The 16367-nt window shown below is 44.6% G+C and overlaps 1 protein-coding gene across 1 annotated transcript in view; it reads right to left on the bottom strand.

Annotated features, from left to right (window-relative positions):
* The window catches only part of Nr1h4 (nuclear receptor subfamily 1 group H member 4), a 44988-nt gene that overhangs the window by 2505 nt on the left and 26116 nt on the right, over positions 1-16367 (bottom strand). Inside the window, exon 7 of the mRNA XM_005358194.3 lies at positions 13334-13480. Coding sequence (XP_005358251.1) covers positions 13334-13480 — 147 coding nt within the window. The remainder of the gene's footprint in view (positions 1-13333; positions 13481-16367) is intronic.

The raw sequence follows: 16367 nt of genomic DNA, 5'->3' as shown, positions 1-16367 counted from the left end.
CACCTTCCTTCCAAACCCAAACACCTTCCTCTAAATCCACTCCTTTCCTGCTGTTTCTTCATTAAAATTTCTAAAATCTCACAAGCTCAGGGTATCTCAACCTTCCTAATGCTCCAACCCTTTACTGCAGTTCCTCATGTTGTGGTGACCCCCAACCATAAAATTATTTCATTGCTACTTCATAGCTATAAGTCTGTGACTGTTATGAATCGTGACATAAATATCTGATACACAGGATATCTGATATGTGACCCCTTGTGGGAGTCACGACCCACATGCTGAGCATCCATGGTCATAGTTCATAGTAACCAGCCCAAAGAAACACAAATAGAGAAAGGTGGTGCACACTTCAAACCAAAGTTGGCAGGCTTTGACTCAGTTTCCCTGCTTTTCTACCCCGGTTTTCCTCTAGCAGGATTCAGCTACTTCCGTATCCCTCAGCGATTCTGCTTTCCCAGTCTCTGGACACACATGGCCATCTCTGCTTGGAATACCTTAATTCTTTTAAGTTCATTATCCTTGTTTATAATTTAAGACTTCTTGTGTCTCAAAAAATGATTCGTTTGGAGCTTGTGATAGGTATGGTTTCATTCCAGAGGAGAATGGGCTAAGGACTCCAGGAGACAGGAGAGAGCTGGCTCTGACTTGCTGATGAGTGAAGACGAGAATGAGCATGCCCGGACTGGTCCACGTGAGACTCTCCTGTTTTCTCCCTTCCTACACCAAACCTAGAGCCGCAGAATTCTGGCTGAACCACAGGAGAATGCAGTTGGATCGCTGACTGGCGGCACACTTTACAGAAAGTCAGTCTGTCAGCAAGCCGACTCCTCGCCTTCAGAAGAGTTTGAAGACTCTTGGCCTTTCCCACCACTCCACACAGTGCCCTCTTCTCCCCCTGCGCTTCTGATCGTGTTCTTGACCCCGGTGGATTCTCTCCACAGCAGAGGCTTTGTTTAGCAAGCGGGAGATTGCATCATATGGAAGAGTGACCTTTATCCTGCGGTTCCAAAACTGAGTTGAGGACCCATGACCAAACGAGATAGAACTTTAAAGGACTGGGGTGTGAGCCAGGGAATGTGGCTCGCAGCTTCCAACATGGGGTTGGAGGCTGCGAGCCAACTCGTGACTTTGAAATCTGAATCCTTGACATGGCCTGGAGCATGTTAACACTTTTGAAGCCATGGTTTTGTCATGTATGAAATGCGACCTGTGTCACGACAGTGTTATGTAAGATGACATAGAGAGTATTTACTGCAAACCTGCTTCACAGAAAGACCTCAGTGGTGGGCAGTCCTGGAATCCCAACCAACTGGAAGGCAGAGGGAGGAAGAGAGCAAGCGCAAGAACTGCTACAGAGAAAGTCCAAGGATAGCTTGATAGCTATGAGGCCTGAAGCTACTACGGAGGCCCATAGTGACCAAGTGCAGAATGACTGTGGTGGGCCCAGTCGCAGGGGGTCCATCTGGGACACTATCCCTGTACCCAGGGCTCAGGGAAATTACAGGAGCCAGAGGACCAGCGTGTCGGTGTCGTGACAGCGTCTTCTAGATAGGGCAGGGGCGATGCACCCACACAATCTCAGCGATATGGCTCCCCATGTAAGATCTGCGTAGGAACCACATCAACGGACGTGCCAATGTGGATGTGGGAAATTTCTCAAGTCTCCACCCTGGATGAAGAGTTGCGGGTAAGAGAAGAGAGTCCACTTTCTCCAGGGATGAGCCCCCTGATAGGTTATCTAAACCCAGGGGTTCTGCCCCAAACGCAGACACATAGGAGCCATACTAAATGAACCTGACAGATATTCAAGAAGATGAGGTCTTGAATTTGTGGGGGTGGGGTGCACATGTGTATGCATGTTAACGTCAGGCTACGACTTTGTGGAGCCGGTCCTCCCCTTCTCATGGATCCTAGTGACCACACTCACATCACCAGGCTGTGTGGCAAGCACCTTTACCCTCAGAGCCATCTCCCAGCCCTCGCTGTGAGCGACTGAAGAGTGTAAAACCAGAAACGTGCCGAGTCACATCTGCCCCCAGCCACATCCACTCATCTCAGCCAAGGGCAGAGTGTGTAAGCAAGGTCAATAGGACAAGCTCCAAAGGACAGCCTGTGTCTGATGCAATTGTCTCTGAGTTCAGTACTGTCTTTGAGCACTGGTGTGGAACAATAATGCTCTTGGGTTAGAAAAACTTCCCAGAGTGGCACTGTTTTCTGGATGGGGCCTGTTACCTTAAACAATATCAGAGCAACATGAACAATGAACGAAACCTAGCTGTGCTTCAGTCCAGAAGTATAAGCAATTACACTGAATAAGTTGGGCAGAGTTGAATGGGTTCGGGCCTACCTGACACACCCATTGCCTACCGTGCGTTCGTCAGTATGGGGCCACTTTTTTCAAACTTAGGACATCAAACATGACAGATGCCAGGCAGGGACCAAACCTCCAAAGTTTCTCTACACCCACTCCCTTCATGATGTCTCCATTCTCAGTGATGGCTGTCCTTGCCACCCAGGTGTCTAAGCTGGCAGCTAAGACTCTGGTGTGTGGTCCTGCGGTCCTAACCGCTCCCCCTTCCTCCCTGTTGCCTTGCCTCTATAGCCCTTGGCATTGAGTTTGTTTCTACCACCATCTCTCATTATCTCCTCACTTTTTACTCACCTTCGAAGCCTTTCTATGGCTTCTGTTGCACATGTACTTTTGTTTTAAATGGAGACCTCTGCCTCTCTGAGTTTGTGTTCACTCAGGCCTCAGTATGCCCTGTGCTCTTGACTACTCATTTCAAACACAGTGTGCCAAATATCAAACACACCTAGTACCTGGCGCACACCTTTAATCCCAGCACATGGGAAGCAGAGGCAGACAGATCTCTGAGAGTTCAAGGCCAGCCTGGTCTACAAAGTGAGTTTCAGGATAGAGATACACAGAAAAACCCTGCCAAGAAAGGAAGGAAGGAAGGAAGGAAGGAAGGAAGGAAGGAAGGAAGGAAGGAAGGAAGGAGCACCTTCCTTCCAAACCCAAACACCTTCCTCTAAATCCACTCCTTTCCTGCTGTTTCTTCATTAAAATTTCTAAAATCTCACAAGCTCAGGGTATCTCAACCTTCCTAATGCTCCAACCCTTTACTGCAGTTCCTCATGTTGTGGTGACCCCCAACCATAAAATTATTTCATTGCTACTTCATAGCTATAAGTCTGTGACTGTTATGAATCGTGACATAAATATCTGATACACAGGATATCTGATATGTGACCCCTTGTGGGAGTCACGACCCACATGCTGAGCATCCATGGTCATAGTTCATAGTAACCAGCCCAAAGAAACACAAATAGAGAAAGGTGGTGCACACTTCAAACCAAAGTTGGCAGGCTTTGACTCAGTTTCCCTGCTTTTCTACCCCGGTTTTCCTCTAGCAGGATTCAGCTACTTCCGTATCCCTCAGCGATTCTGCTTTCCCAGTCTCTGGACACACATGGCCATCTCTGCTTGGAATACCTTAATTCTTTTAAGTTCATTATCCTTGTTTATAATTTAAGACTTCTTGTGTCTCAAAAAATGATTCGTTTGGAGCTTGTGATAGGTATGGTTTCATTCCAGAGGAGAATGGGCTAAGGACTCCAGGAGACAGGAGAGAGCTGGCTCTGACTTGCTGATGAGTGAAGACGAGAATGAGCATGCCCGGACTGGTCCACGTGAGACTCTCCTGTTTTCTCCCTTCCTACACCAAACCTAGAGCCGCAGAATTCTGGCTGAACCACAGGAGAATGCAGTTGGATCGCTGACTGGCGGCACACTTTACAGAAAGTCAGTCTGTCAGCAAGCCGACTCCTCGCCTTCAGAAGAGTTTGAAGACTCTTGGCCTTTCCCACCACTCCACACAGTGCCCTCTTCTCCCCCTGCGCTTCTGATCGTGTTCTTGACCCCGGTGGATTCTCTCCACAGCAGAGGCTTTGTTTAGCAAGCGGGAGATTGCATCATATGGAAGAGTGACCTTTATCCTGCGGTTCCAAAACTGAGTTGAGGACCCATGACCAAACGAGATAGAACTTTAAAGGACTGGGGTGTGAGCCAGGGAATGTGGCTCGCAGCTTCCAACATGGGGTTGGAGGCTGCGAGCCAACTCGTGACTTTGAAATCTGAATCCTTGACATGGCCTGGAGCATGTTAACACTTTTGAAGCCATGGTTTTGTCATGTATGAAATGCGACCTGTGTCACGACAGTGTTATGTAAGATGACATAGAGAGTATTTACTGCAAACCTGCTTCACAGAAAGACCTCAGTGGTGGGCAGTCCTGGAATCCCAACCAACTGGAAGGCAGAGGGAGGAAGAGAGCAAGCGCAAGAACTGCTACAGAGAAAGTCCAAGGATAGCTTGATAGCTATGAGGCCTGAAGCTACTACGGAGGCCCATAGTGACCAAGTGCAGAATGACTGTGGTGGGCCCAGTCGCAGGGGGTCCATCTGGGACACTATCCCTGTACCCAGGGCTCAGGGAAATTACAGGAGCCAGAGGACCAGCGTGTCGGTGTCGTGACAGCGTCTTCTAGATAGGGCAGGGGCGATGCACCCACACAATCTCAGCGATATGGCTCCCCATGTAAGATCTGCGTAGGAACCACATCAACGGACGTGCCAATGTGGATGTGGGAAATTTCTCAAGTCTCCACCCTGGATGAAGAGTTGCGGGTAAGAGAAGAGAGTCCACTTTCTCCAGGGATGAGCCCCCTGATAGGTTATCAAAACCCAGGGGTTCTGCCCCAAACGCAGACACATAGGAGCCATACTAAATGAACCTGACAGATATTCAAGAAGATGAGGTCTTGAATTTGTGGGGGTGGGGTGGGAAGGGCGACACAGAAGGAGCTGGAGAGGGAAGGGAGGAGGAAAGCGCTCGTCTAGCTACTGGGAGGTGTGGGTTCAATCCTCAGTACTGCAATGATAAAGATGAATAAATAAGCGAAGAGACATACTACTTACCATTGTTATACAGATTTATGGCATTAACAAACTCGCCATAACCTCAACCCATTTTTAGTCTAGATTAACTTTGTGTTCGTCTGCCTTTACAAAGCAATACTGTTTTCTTTAATTGATTTCCTGTGTGTATGGTGGGGGAGGGGAGACTGGGGGTGCCACACTGCCCATGGGAAGGTGAGAAGACAACTCTTGGGGGTCAGTGATTTCCACCTTGTGGGTCCTAAGGACCAATCTCAGGCCAGTAGGCTTGGCAAGAGCCTGTATCTGCTGAGACATCTTGCCAGGCTAGTGTGTGTGTGTGTGTGTGTGTCTGTGCGTGTGTGTATGTGTGTGCATGTGTATATTTAAAACATCTTTTAGATTGTTTACAATTTTGGGAGCCAGTAATGCCACTTTTGGGTATAGACCCAAAGGATGCTCAATCATACCACAAGGACATGTGCTCAACTATGTTCATAGCAGCATTGTTTGTCATAGCCAGAACATGGAAACAACCTAAATGCCCCTTGATCGAAGAATGGATAAAGAAAATGTGGTAGATTTACACAATGGAGTACTTCTCAGCAGCCAAAAAAAACAAAAACAAAAAAAAAAAACCAAAACAATGATATCTTGAAATTTGCAGGCAAATAGATGGATCTAGAAAACATTATATTAAGTGAGGTAACCCAGATCCATAAAGACAATTATAAGTGGCTTTTAAACATAAAGCAAAGGAAAACCAGCCTACAATCCACAATCCCAGAGAACCTAGACAACAAAGAGGACCCTAAGAAAGACATACATGGATCTACATAGGAAGGAGAAAAAGACAGGACCTCTCTACCTGTACTGGAACTCACTATGTAAACCAGGCTGGCCACTGCCTCCCACGTGCGGGGATTAGAGGCATCTGCCGCACACCTGACTAAACACGTCATTTTACTTTACTCGGGATGAATGCCACTCATCTGATCAGTGTTCTGCTTCAGCATTTTCCCGGACATGAAAGCCAAACAAAGGTTTGTAACTTTTTCTTTTAACTAAAGATTTTCTTTCTTGTCTTCAAAAATTAGCAGTCTTGGCTGTAAGTGGAGTACATGCCCCTCATCCTAGCACGTGGGAGACTGAGGCAGGAGGATGTCGAGGTCAGAGGGCAGCCCAAGACACACAGCAAGACTCAGTCTAAAATCAAGCACGGCTGTCCTTATGCCCCTGCCATATTCAGGGTCTGCACCCACGAGGAAAGATCAGCTCATGTCACGACCGGGCTACAACTTTGTTTTGTTTTTATCTTTTAAGAGAGAACCTCAGTAAATTCTTGATGCTTTTAAACTTTTCGAACAGATTTATGTGAAACAATTTTTATTGACCCTTCTTTAAGATACATTTAAATTATTGGTACAACTACCAAAATAATCTTTTTCTAGCCAAATTCCATTCATGTTTTCACCACAGTGCGATCAGCGCCCATGAATACGCTTCCTACTTGTCACACCTGTATCTCTGACGTCAGCACCTGCATATATCATCAAATAGGCTAAGGACCAAGTGAGGAGGTGTCACCGAAGGCCCTGCCGTATATTCATACATCTGAGAATCGCTCAGTTTATTTACTAGTAACCGCACAGACTTCTGTTCCTTTCGGATGACTCAGCTGTGTGAATGAGCAATTGCGGTTTTATTATTTTGAATCATTGACTTCCTTACGAATGACTGCCTCGTCCCAGGACGTCTCTTTTGAGAGCACTGATCTGTGAGCCGGTGTCTCCTGAAGCGTGGGTAACTGTTTCCCTGGAAGACGTAACAAGAGGCCAAACGCCTAGACAATAGGCCAGATGAATCCTGACAGTGTGAGCCATAACAATATCTCATTACATGTTTATGTGTGTATGCACATATACATGTCATATATACATGTCATGCGCAGGTGTGGAGGTCAGGGGACAATGTCTGGGTGTCTGTCCCTGGGATCAGACTCAGGTGATGGGGCGTTGTGACAAGCACCTGCCTCTGCTGAGCCATCACTTTAAATGCCAAGGGATTTAGACACCATCAAAATCAGCTTATCTGAAAATGTTCAATATTTAGAATTTATCTTTGATCGCCAACTTTTCTAATTCATTCATCCTTCTAAATCCTTACTTACCCTCCAAAGGTGCTGCCTCCTGCAGGTAATTATAGTTGATGAAGTTTTGGGGAAGAATAAGTTAGAATGCTTACTACGATTGTTTTATTTGGTATATGTTGTAGAAGCCAGGAATATAGAACATGTAGAAAATAAGTAACAGGTGAGTTTTTAAAATTGATTTTCCTGCAAGACAGATCAAGTGTAAGTCTTCTCTGGGAGCTAGAGTCAACGTCATTACTAAGGACAGACGTGTAAACAATAAAACTATGAAAGCGTAATGACAATATCATCCTGAAGGGGGCAGCCCTTTCCCGTTCTCTGGCTTCCTTCTTTCCAAACACTTGAATTTGTTTCATTATTCACTTAGGACCAGCTGGCTCAATGTTGGCCACAAGAGGGCCACAACAGTCAAACTCACCCACAGACACTGACATGGAAAAGTCCTCTGGAAGGGCGCCCCTGTGATTGGTGAATTAATTACTTAAGGATGAAAAATGTCATCTGAAAGAATAACCTCAGCAAAAACACTGTTGTACTTTGTTTCTCTTTGCTTTGTGTTTCGAGGGTGCTAGGGATCAACCCCGGAGCCTCGGGATGCCAGACAAGGGCTTGGCCACTACTCTCTTTCAATGTGTCATTTCTTACCTAGCTGACTTCCCAGTGTTAATCAGGAACGAAAACAGGCAGTTTCTTTGATGTGGCAATATGTACTGCATATCATGTATGCCACATTTCCCAGTACTCTTGGCGCCTCCGTATGATTTATTCTTATCGGTGACCTCAAGATAGACCGGGCACCTTGTTTAAAATGATGCCATTTGCTCAAAACCACGTAATCTGAACTTTCCCCAGAAATAACGCCACGCCAGTAGCACAGAAGTTAAGTACACACCGGAGCATAGCATCCGAGTCTATGTCTTCAACTCTCCAAAGCGAGTTGTCCCTGCCCCAGCGTTTTCCTGGATGAACAACAGCTTTTCTAGGAACCTAAAGTTTAGTTTGTTCCAGACCAAGACCCAACCACTCTAGGTTCATTCCCATAACAGAGGCAGCATCTGGAGACGACAGCACAATTCTTGTCGCTGATATTAAAGGGGACACTTCTGAAACTCCCTCGAGAGATTTCCGCTCTCCTTCTCCCTTTCAACCATGACTGTTGTCTTGCTCGGAGGTAACGCTTACAGTCTTTGGCCACTAACTAGAAGAACTTGCCTGAGGTTAAAGACAACACCCGAGAAGAGAAGATGAAGAAGACAGCAGCTGTTTCTCTGTGTGCTGAGCCCCCAAATTAACCATTTCTGCTAGTGCCCCTTCTGGTTTTTGAGCTAACATTTCCCCCCTACTTTTCAAAAATGTTATCAACTTCAGGGCTTCAGTACATGACTGACAAGCATCCAACCACTGAATTACATCCCTAATACTTACAAACGTGTGTGTGTGTGTGCACGCGTGTGTGTGTAAGAGGTCAACACTAGCTAGCTCCCTTCATCACTGATTTGGCAAGACTAGCTGGCTAACGTGCTCCAGGGACCTTGTCTCTGCCCCCTGCAGCACTGGGGTCCCAGGCATACATGTGGGAGCTTTCAAGTGACTCAGTTTCCATCTGGAGTCAGTTCTGACTTTAAAAAGTCATTTGAGTTCAGGCTTGCCTGCTCTGCTTGTGTGAGAAATTTCTGATTAAACCCATGGGAAAGAGCATTTTCCCCACGAGAAAAGAACACACTGTCTAGTAAAAAGCACACTGCCAATGCCAAACCTTAGAAACGCCGAGATAAGACAGGACACTGCTTACTCAAGGACAGGAATGGTCTTGTAGGTAGATCCTGACTGTCTGGGCTGTGCCTTGCTCTGCTTTTGTACACAAGCAGGTTCTGAAATAAACCCGGGACTGTACAGAGTAAGCCTGCAGTTGTCCAAATCCATCCCATGTTCTCTTTTCCATCTCTATTTCTTTCAATCTGACATTTCCTTAATCCTCATGCCCCCGCGCAGATCCCCACAGCTGATTTTGCTGGAGCACGCTCTAACACGTATGCGCCCAGCTTTTAACATGGATGCTCAGCTCAGGTCTTTGTGCTTGCACGGCAGGCCCTTTCCTGACAGAGAGGACCCGCTCCTCATTTTCTTCCCTTCTAAAAGCCACGTTCAGCTGGATTTTCTGTGACCTTCATCCAAGATCATAACTGATAGTGTCTCTAACAGAGGACTCAGACAGCTCATCTTCAGGGTTCCTCCCCTGAAATACAACCCAAGGCCCCTGTTAAAGTGAGGCACTGCTTCCATGTTCAAACATTGCTTTCCCCCACCTCAGTGGGGGAGTAGAATTAGCTACTTTTGTCTCCAAATTCAAATTGACCACACAGATCCAAATCACAGCTCTCCTTCTCACCAAGGTATAAAAACTAAACACAAAGGTATAAGGGAAGAAACAGGGACTCCGCCCCCATGAGGCCTTGCCTGGGAACAGCCGCCCCACAGGTGTTCCTTATTAATCTTGGGAATGTATCTCTGCTAATCAGCCTCCTGATGGTGAAGCGGAAATCCATACACGTTTGCTCAGCTAGAGAGTGCTATGTTTATCCAAGTTCCTATGACAAAGGTGACGTAGCTATAAAATGTAATAAAGGCAAGAGATATCATTAAAACAACTGAAAGGCCAGAGAGACGGCTCAACAGGTAAAGGCGCTTGCTGCACAGGCCGGGCAACCTGAGGTCGGTTCCTGGAACCCGCATAAAGGTGGAAGGAGAGAACCACAACTCCACAAAGTTGTCTGGGACCTCTACACACATGCTGTGGCATGTGTAATCACAAGCATAGCATACACATACAAAAATAATTAGTAAGATTTTGAGAAGACTACTAAAGCCTTCTTAAAATACTAAGACAGGTTTCGATTGCTAGACTCTGACCAAGTGAGTCATTTGGGCCTTGACTACCAGCTCTAATTTTTAAAAGCTTCAATCAGTTTAACAATTAAAAAAATGTTAATTTAAAATATTAATAAATAATATGTCCTGCATTAGTCCTGGTAGCAAACGTGTAGTTGCTCAGATTAGATTTTACTAGGGGTTAGGACTCATCAGAGTTTGAGATGCCAAGTTTCCGATTGAACTCAACAAATTATATCCATATAAGTATACCTAGTGGGCACTGGGCATCACAGCAGTGCCAGGCCAAGGTCTCAAGCAGTTACTGGACCAACAGAAGAGGTGGATATGTAATAAATACATACGGCCCAAGGCTGAGCAAGTACAGGGTGTTAGAGACGAACAAGGTGTCTGCTCAGCAGCACTAAAAATACCAGCTCCTAAACAACTTCAAAACTTCTTCATGTGAAGGCAATTGCTTTCTATAAGTCAGCCTCAAGGGGTCAAACTAGAGGGGGTAAGAATGTAAGCTACCTTAAGCACTGCCTTTCTCATAGACGGTCTGTATTTAGAGCTTTGCATTTTCAACCCTTCGGAAGACAGCATTTGAACTCATCGCCGGTTTACCTGTTTCTCAGGGAGATGTAGCTATGCTGTTTACAGCTCACACCTGTTTCAAAGGGCAGAAAAGAGGCCTTGTGTACTCTACTGCATACAGTGATGTCTAGTATGTATGGCTCTGTTGCTAACCACAACTTCATCACCCTAATCCAAGTGTCTTGTTTCTCTGACCTCGTTGTCTGTAATCATTCAAAGAAGCAGCTTGACGTCGCCAGCCACTGCTTGTATTTTATTCCCCTGCCGGAGGGCGACGATGTGTTTTTCTGGGTTTTATCCTGACTGGCCAAAAGCTGGCAGATGTTAGACCTTGGCAAATGACAGGGGCAATATGTAGAAAGAACACTGGGCCTCCAAAATCCTTGCGCTCATTTCCTAGGTGTTTGCTGATCTGATCCGCTCTGCAGCCTTGGCCCGTCCAGGCCACTGAGATTACTTAAAGATGATGCAAGAAGAAAACATTCCAAGTCTTAAGATACACTGCCATCCTGACAAATACTTGTGAGTTGGATATTACTTTGTATATATTGTGGGGGGAAAAGACACCCCCAAAAGCCTTGGAAATGTTAGGATTTACTTCAATTTGAAGCAGACCAAACAAGTTGTTTCATTTTATGAGGTTGTTGCTGCCCAGTGCCTTGCTGTCCAAATGCATATCCCTTAGAGTTAAACAAGCCCGATTCAGTCCTATCACATTTTATATTATCATATGATTATTCTTATTTTTTATTAAAATGTTCAGGTCGGAAGCCTAGTTTGCATTACAATACTACATTTGGAATAAAACATTGATGCAAACAAATTATATGGAAACAATTCCACTGCCAGAGACTAAGTCAGCTACAAGTTCTGTAGCTTCAATTAACACAAATAAACACTCGCTCCCTTTAAGTAACAGCATCTCAGGAGATGGTATCTTTGTGGATATAATTTGGGTATGATAATAGAAACGGCATGAATCTGCAGAACAAAAAAATTAATTTTTATATTGTAGACTTTAAAGACTTCTTCTGTAGGCATCAACAGGGTGAATTTGAAAGACTGTGTTATCCTAGAAATAACGCATCACAGAAATGAGGCCTACTACATTAGCATAAGAATAAAAAGTTATTCTTAAAGGTCATCTTGAAAGATCGCGTTTTGATGTGATATGTGGACACACGGTGTTCTTAGAGTCCGCTGGGAGTAAGGGACTCATGAATATTAATAAATGGAAGACATACCGTCATAGATAATAAAATACGAGACAGCATGTGAGTTCGGGTGGTTTTCACTGTCACAATTCCTGGTTGGTATTTGGAGACAGTTTCTTATTATGAACCAGAGACATGCATATTTATTGGCACGGATTATATTCTGGAAGATTTTATCACTGAACTTTCACGAAATTGGAAAAAAAACACAGTTTTCAACTTACAACATTATAAGTAAAGATGATTTTTTTTAGACTCTGACACATATTTAACCCGAAAGAGCCTCGTCATTTCTCACTTAGCTATTCAATTTGTTTCTATGTCTCCTTGCTTCTCCTCATCACCATTATAACCAGAAGGATCTTTCTGTGGCAGAGCTAAGATCATGATGCGTTTGTTGAGAATATTATTAAGGTTTTCTATTGTACTGACGTTAAACGTCTTCTGTGGTGTTCAGTGTCCCTAATGGCCTAGTTCATTTTCAGCTTCATAGATAATACTTTCTAAAACACCCGGGCACTTGTGAGTGCTGGACATGGGATGCCCTCGTTTGGCCATGGCCTTGTATTTGCTCTGCCTGTGTCGCTATATCTTCACCATCACAGCCTGACACGTTCCTAACCATCCTCCGTGACACACTCGTCAGCTTCCGAGTCTGTCCAATACACCTTCCCAGGGATGTGGGCCCACTTCCGGGCTCCAGATCTTTACGGGGTCATCTTACGTCATCCACCCCCATTCCCCAACCCATACATAATCTCATAGTAAAATAAAAACATCTTATTTTAAGGATCCCCCCCAAGAAAAATTAGACAGAATTTATGGAAATTCATCCCAGTGTCTCTTGGCAGTCCCTGCCATAATATCACTCCATAATATTCATAATACTGAATAATACATGGTGTGATTTCATTTTGCCTCCTAATGGGTAGTGTAGTATATTGATTTAGATGTACAGCTTCTAGCTGAGGATGTAGCTCAATAGAAGGCCAAATGCCCACCACATGCAATGCCCTATTCAATTCCAATCATTGCAAAATAAAACTAAAAAGACATATGGCTTCCGGAGACCCAAGAACAGTGAGGATGATGTTAGAACTGATTTCACAGGATGATGTTTAGGCTTGGTCTGAACCACGTGTAAATTACTCAGAACAATGTCTGCAATCCTGTGTGCGGTGTTTAAGTACTGATTATAGTTTATTATTTTATTTTGAATAGGATGGATAATAGCTTGATACTAGTTTTTTATCCCTATAGGCTGGGAATAAATGAATCTTTTTTTTCTGAACTGGCTAAACACAGTTTCACTGTACTATTTTCAATTTGATAAACTTTTAATATTTCTTCTTCTGACCCTTCATCTTAGTTCAGAGAAGAGTATTTTGCTGTTACTAACAGGATTTTTGAACTAAGATTCCCAAGGTCGCATCTATTTAACCTCTATCTTCTAGAGCTGTTCTTCATGCTAAGCCTTGTGTGATGCTGCCTGGTAGCCTAGGGCCCATTGTCATAACATGTGTGTCAATTTTTTACTTGCATTAACAAACCCTTTATCACTCACCACTGTTTCGAATTCTTTCTTCCAACAGGTCTGCGTGCCCAACGGGAAGTTTTTTGTTGAAAATCTCTGCTGAGCGGAGGAACATGGCTTCAACTGCAGACCCTTTCAGCAACGCAATCTGATCCTCATGGTCCAATGTCTGAAACCCTACGGACATAGTCAAGCAAGGTCAAGGGTTGCGTTTGCCCAACAGTAGTTCATGCTGTTCATATAGGATAATATGGCACACACACTGTCAGATTTCATCATCACCACCATCCTTACTGATCAAGCACCTCCACCAACCGACCCGGTAGCTGTCTCATGGTAGGTCTTCAGGTGGAGCGCACTGAGTACTTTAACTGAGCCCCCCAAAGAGAAGCTGACTTTTTTCTTCACTGAGTCAGATTTACTGAAGGAAGGCAGTGAAAGCAGATGCCAAGTGCACAGCAAGCACATACATGAACCTGGCTGACTCACATGAAGTGACCCTTGGAAACTGGATGTAGGCAGATTTGCTCTGAGTCATTATTCTGGTCACACCTGGCATACAGGGTCAACTTGGAAAATAAAAGCACCCGGAGCTAGGAAAATAGTCTTGATGTGTCCTAAATATTGGGCTGATTTGTAAGGCTTAGTCAGAATGTAGAGCATGAGCCACACATACCACAAGTCTATTGGTGTCATCTTGAATAGGTATGTTCTCTGAGCTAAGGTCTACACCGTGGCATGTGGAGAAACAGACAAAGCCGGGGAAGACTATTAACCTCAAAGAATAGAACACCACCTGGAAAACACAAAGTCCTCATCCGGGCTTTTAGAGCTCCCCCACCCTCTGCAAGTGCTCTAACTCCCTCCCCATGTCCCCTCTCCCTCTCCTCCTCCTTCCTCCTCAGGCCCTGGCTGTATTGAGAGCTGAAAGGCTGCTGTTGTCTCATGAAGGCTCTTCCCTGGCTTCCCTATCCCTGCCCCCTCACAGGTGTCAGTTATCTCTGCAAGGCTATCCTGAGTAAAGCTCCAAGCTCTCCCTAGATCCTGCTTCATTTCTGTCCACAGAAGGCTCTACTACCTGTCATGATACAGTGGATTAGTTTCATTATGTATTGTTTGCTACATTTGTTGCAATATAAACTTTTTAGTGCAGAGACTGTCTATTTTTCTTACTTTTGTAGCCTCAATGCCTGGACACATCATAGCCACCTGCCACCATTTGTTGGCGAGCAGAATGAATGAGTAAATGAATGACAAAAACCCACAATTTTTTTGTGCATGATGACACATGAGGGTGAGAGACAGAGGCAGAAAAAATGTCGTCAGGGTCTAATGGCTAAGGAGAGGGTTAGGCAGCAGAAGGGCATTCAAAGAGAGCAATGCTAAGGATTCACAGTCACCAATCGAACTGGACCAGACAGTTAGCTCAGTTAGTAGAGTGACTGCCCAAGCCTACATGAAGCCTTGGGTCCCATCCCTTCCCTTAGCGTTACATAAAATTTAAAATTGGATGTGGGGGTATGTGCCTGTAATACTTGTGAGGTAGAAGCAAGGAGATCAGAACTTCAAGGTTATCTTGTATTATCTCATGAGTTTGAGGTCAGTCTGGCCTCCTTGAGGAAAGTCACTATACTGAGACCCTAAGGACTCCTGGCATGTTGGTCAGGGTCACAGGTTCTGCTCACTGGATCTCCAGCACCCTGGACAGTGTCTGGCAGAAGCCTTTCTAAATAGAAAGACTAATACCCACAAAATACCCTTTCAATACTGGCATTATACTAGCCTTGCTGATGCTTGTAGTGTTATTTCTGGAATATTGTTAGGGGGAAATGGTCGACAAAAGCCTTTGTCTTTTATTTCCCTCTGTGTTTTAAGATTTTTCCTTCTGCTTTATTCACTGAACACACATCAATGCGCTCTCCCTCAGAAACGGGGACCAGGAATGATGAGGAGCTAAGATATTGTCACTGCTTTCAGAGAGCCACATCCCCGAAGCCTCTTGTCACCTGTTATGACTTAGATCCAAAGCAGCTGACCATGTAAGCTGAAAAACATCTTCTCGGTAATAATTTTAGAAAATGTCATAGCCCTCTCTACCTTGTTCATTTCTTCTCCCCACAATGTTTCTTTTTTTGTGTGTGTGATCTTGGTTTTGAATCAAGATGGGTGTCACCTTAATTAGCATATATCAAATTAAGCTCCTCTTTCATCGCTAGTAAAGAAACAAGAGAATATTAATGTCTCAATGACAGCAAGAACTTTCTCTCCATGTTTTTATGAGTTTCATTAGGCTAATGTCTTTCTGTGACACATTTAATAAAAGAATGCTGGGAAATAGCCAGCAAATTAGCATGTCTAATTAAAAACCTATGTCAGAAGTTATCGTCTGGAATTTAACAAATATTATTCGGTTACTGAAAGTATTGATTGCACTCTATCCTAAGAAATTGTAAATGCACTTATGTTTTTCAAATTCTATTGAGACAAATTTTATCAGGTAGCCCAGGCTAGCTTTGTTAATGTTTTTCCATGGACACAATCACCTCTCAGACAACCCTGATGCCCCAGATACGCGGACGAGGCCGGTTGGGGAATGTGGCTTGGCACTCCCGGTTCTTTCCTGGAGAAAGTTCATATGCTGAGCACATGGGGACATAGTCTTTCCTTTCCCTTACACAACCCCTACGCATTTTTGAATCTGTCTTCCACGTTTCCTCCTTCTCTCTCCCACCTCTCCTCCTCTTATTGTTTTGAGTCTTCTTCCCCAGACTTCCTGAGAAGCAGACTAACTGTTCCTCCTGCTTCTTGTCTCAGATAAACCTGGTAAGGCCATCTATCTGCAACCAAAGTTTCATCATTTCCTGAAACCTCTTTACCACCCAGGGGGCAGCAGCTAAATCCCATAGTTCCAATTTGTTTTACTGTGTAATCAAAGAGCATAATCCTATAGCTACACTGACTTGCTTCTCCCATCGTGTGTGTGTGTGTGTGTGTGTGTGCAGGATGGTATATAAGTTCATGTGTGCAGTTTTTTATTGTGTGTGTTTCTGTACATGCATGTGGG

The sequence above is a fragment of the Microtus ochrogaster genome, chromosome 24 (genome assembly GCF_000317375.1).
Source record: "Microtus ochrogaster isolate Prairie Vole_2 chromosome 24, MicOch1.0, whole genome shotgun sequence".
NCBI classification, from domain to species: Eukaryota; Metazoa; Chordata; class Mammalia; order Rodentia; family Cricetidae; genus Microtus; species Microtus ochrogaster.
The sequence above is the reverse complement of the archived record's forward strand: the minus strand, read 5'-3'. Positions and strand labels throughout refer to the sequence as shown.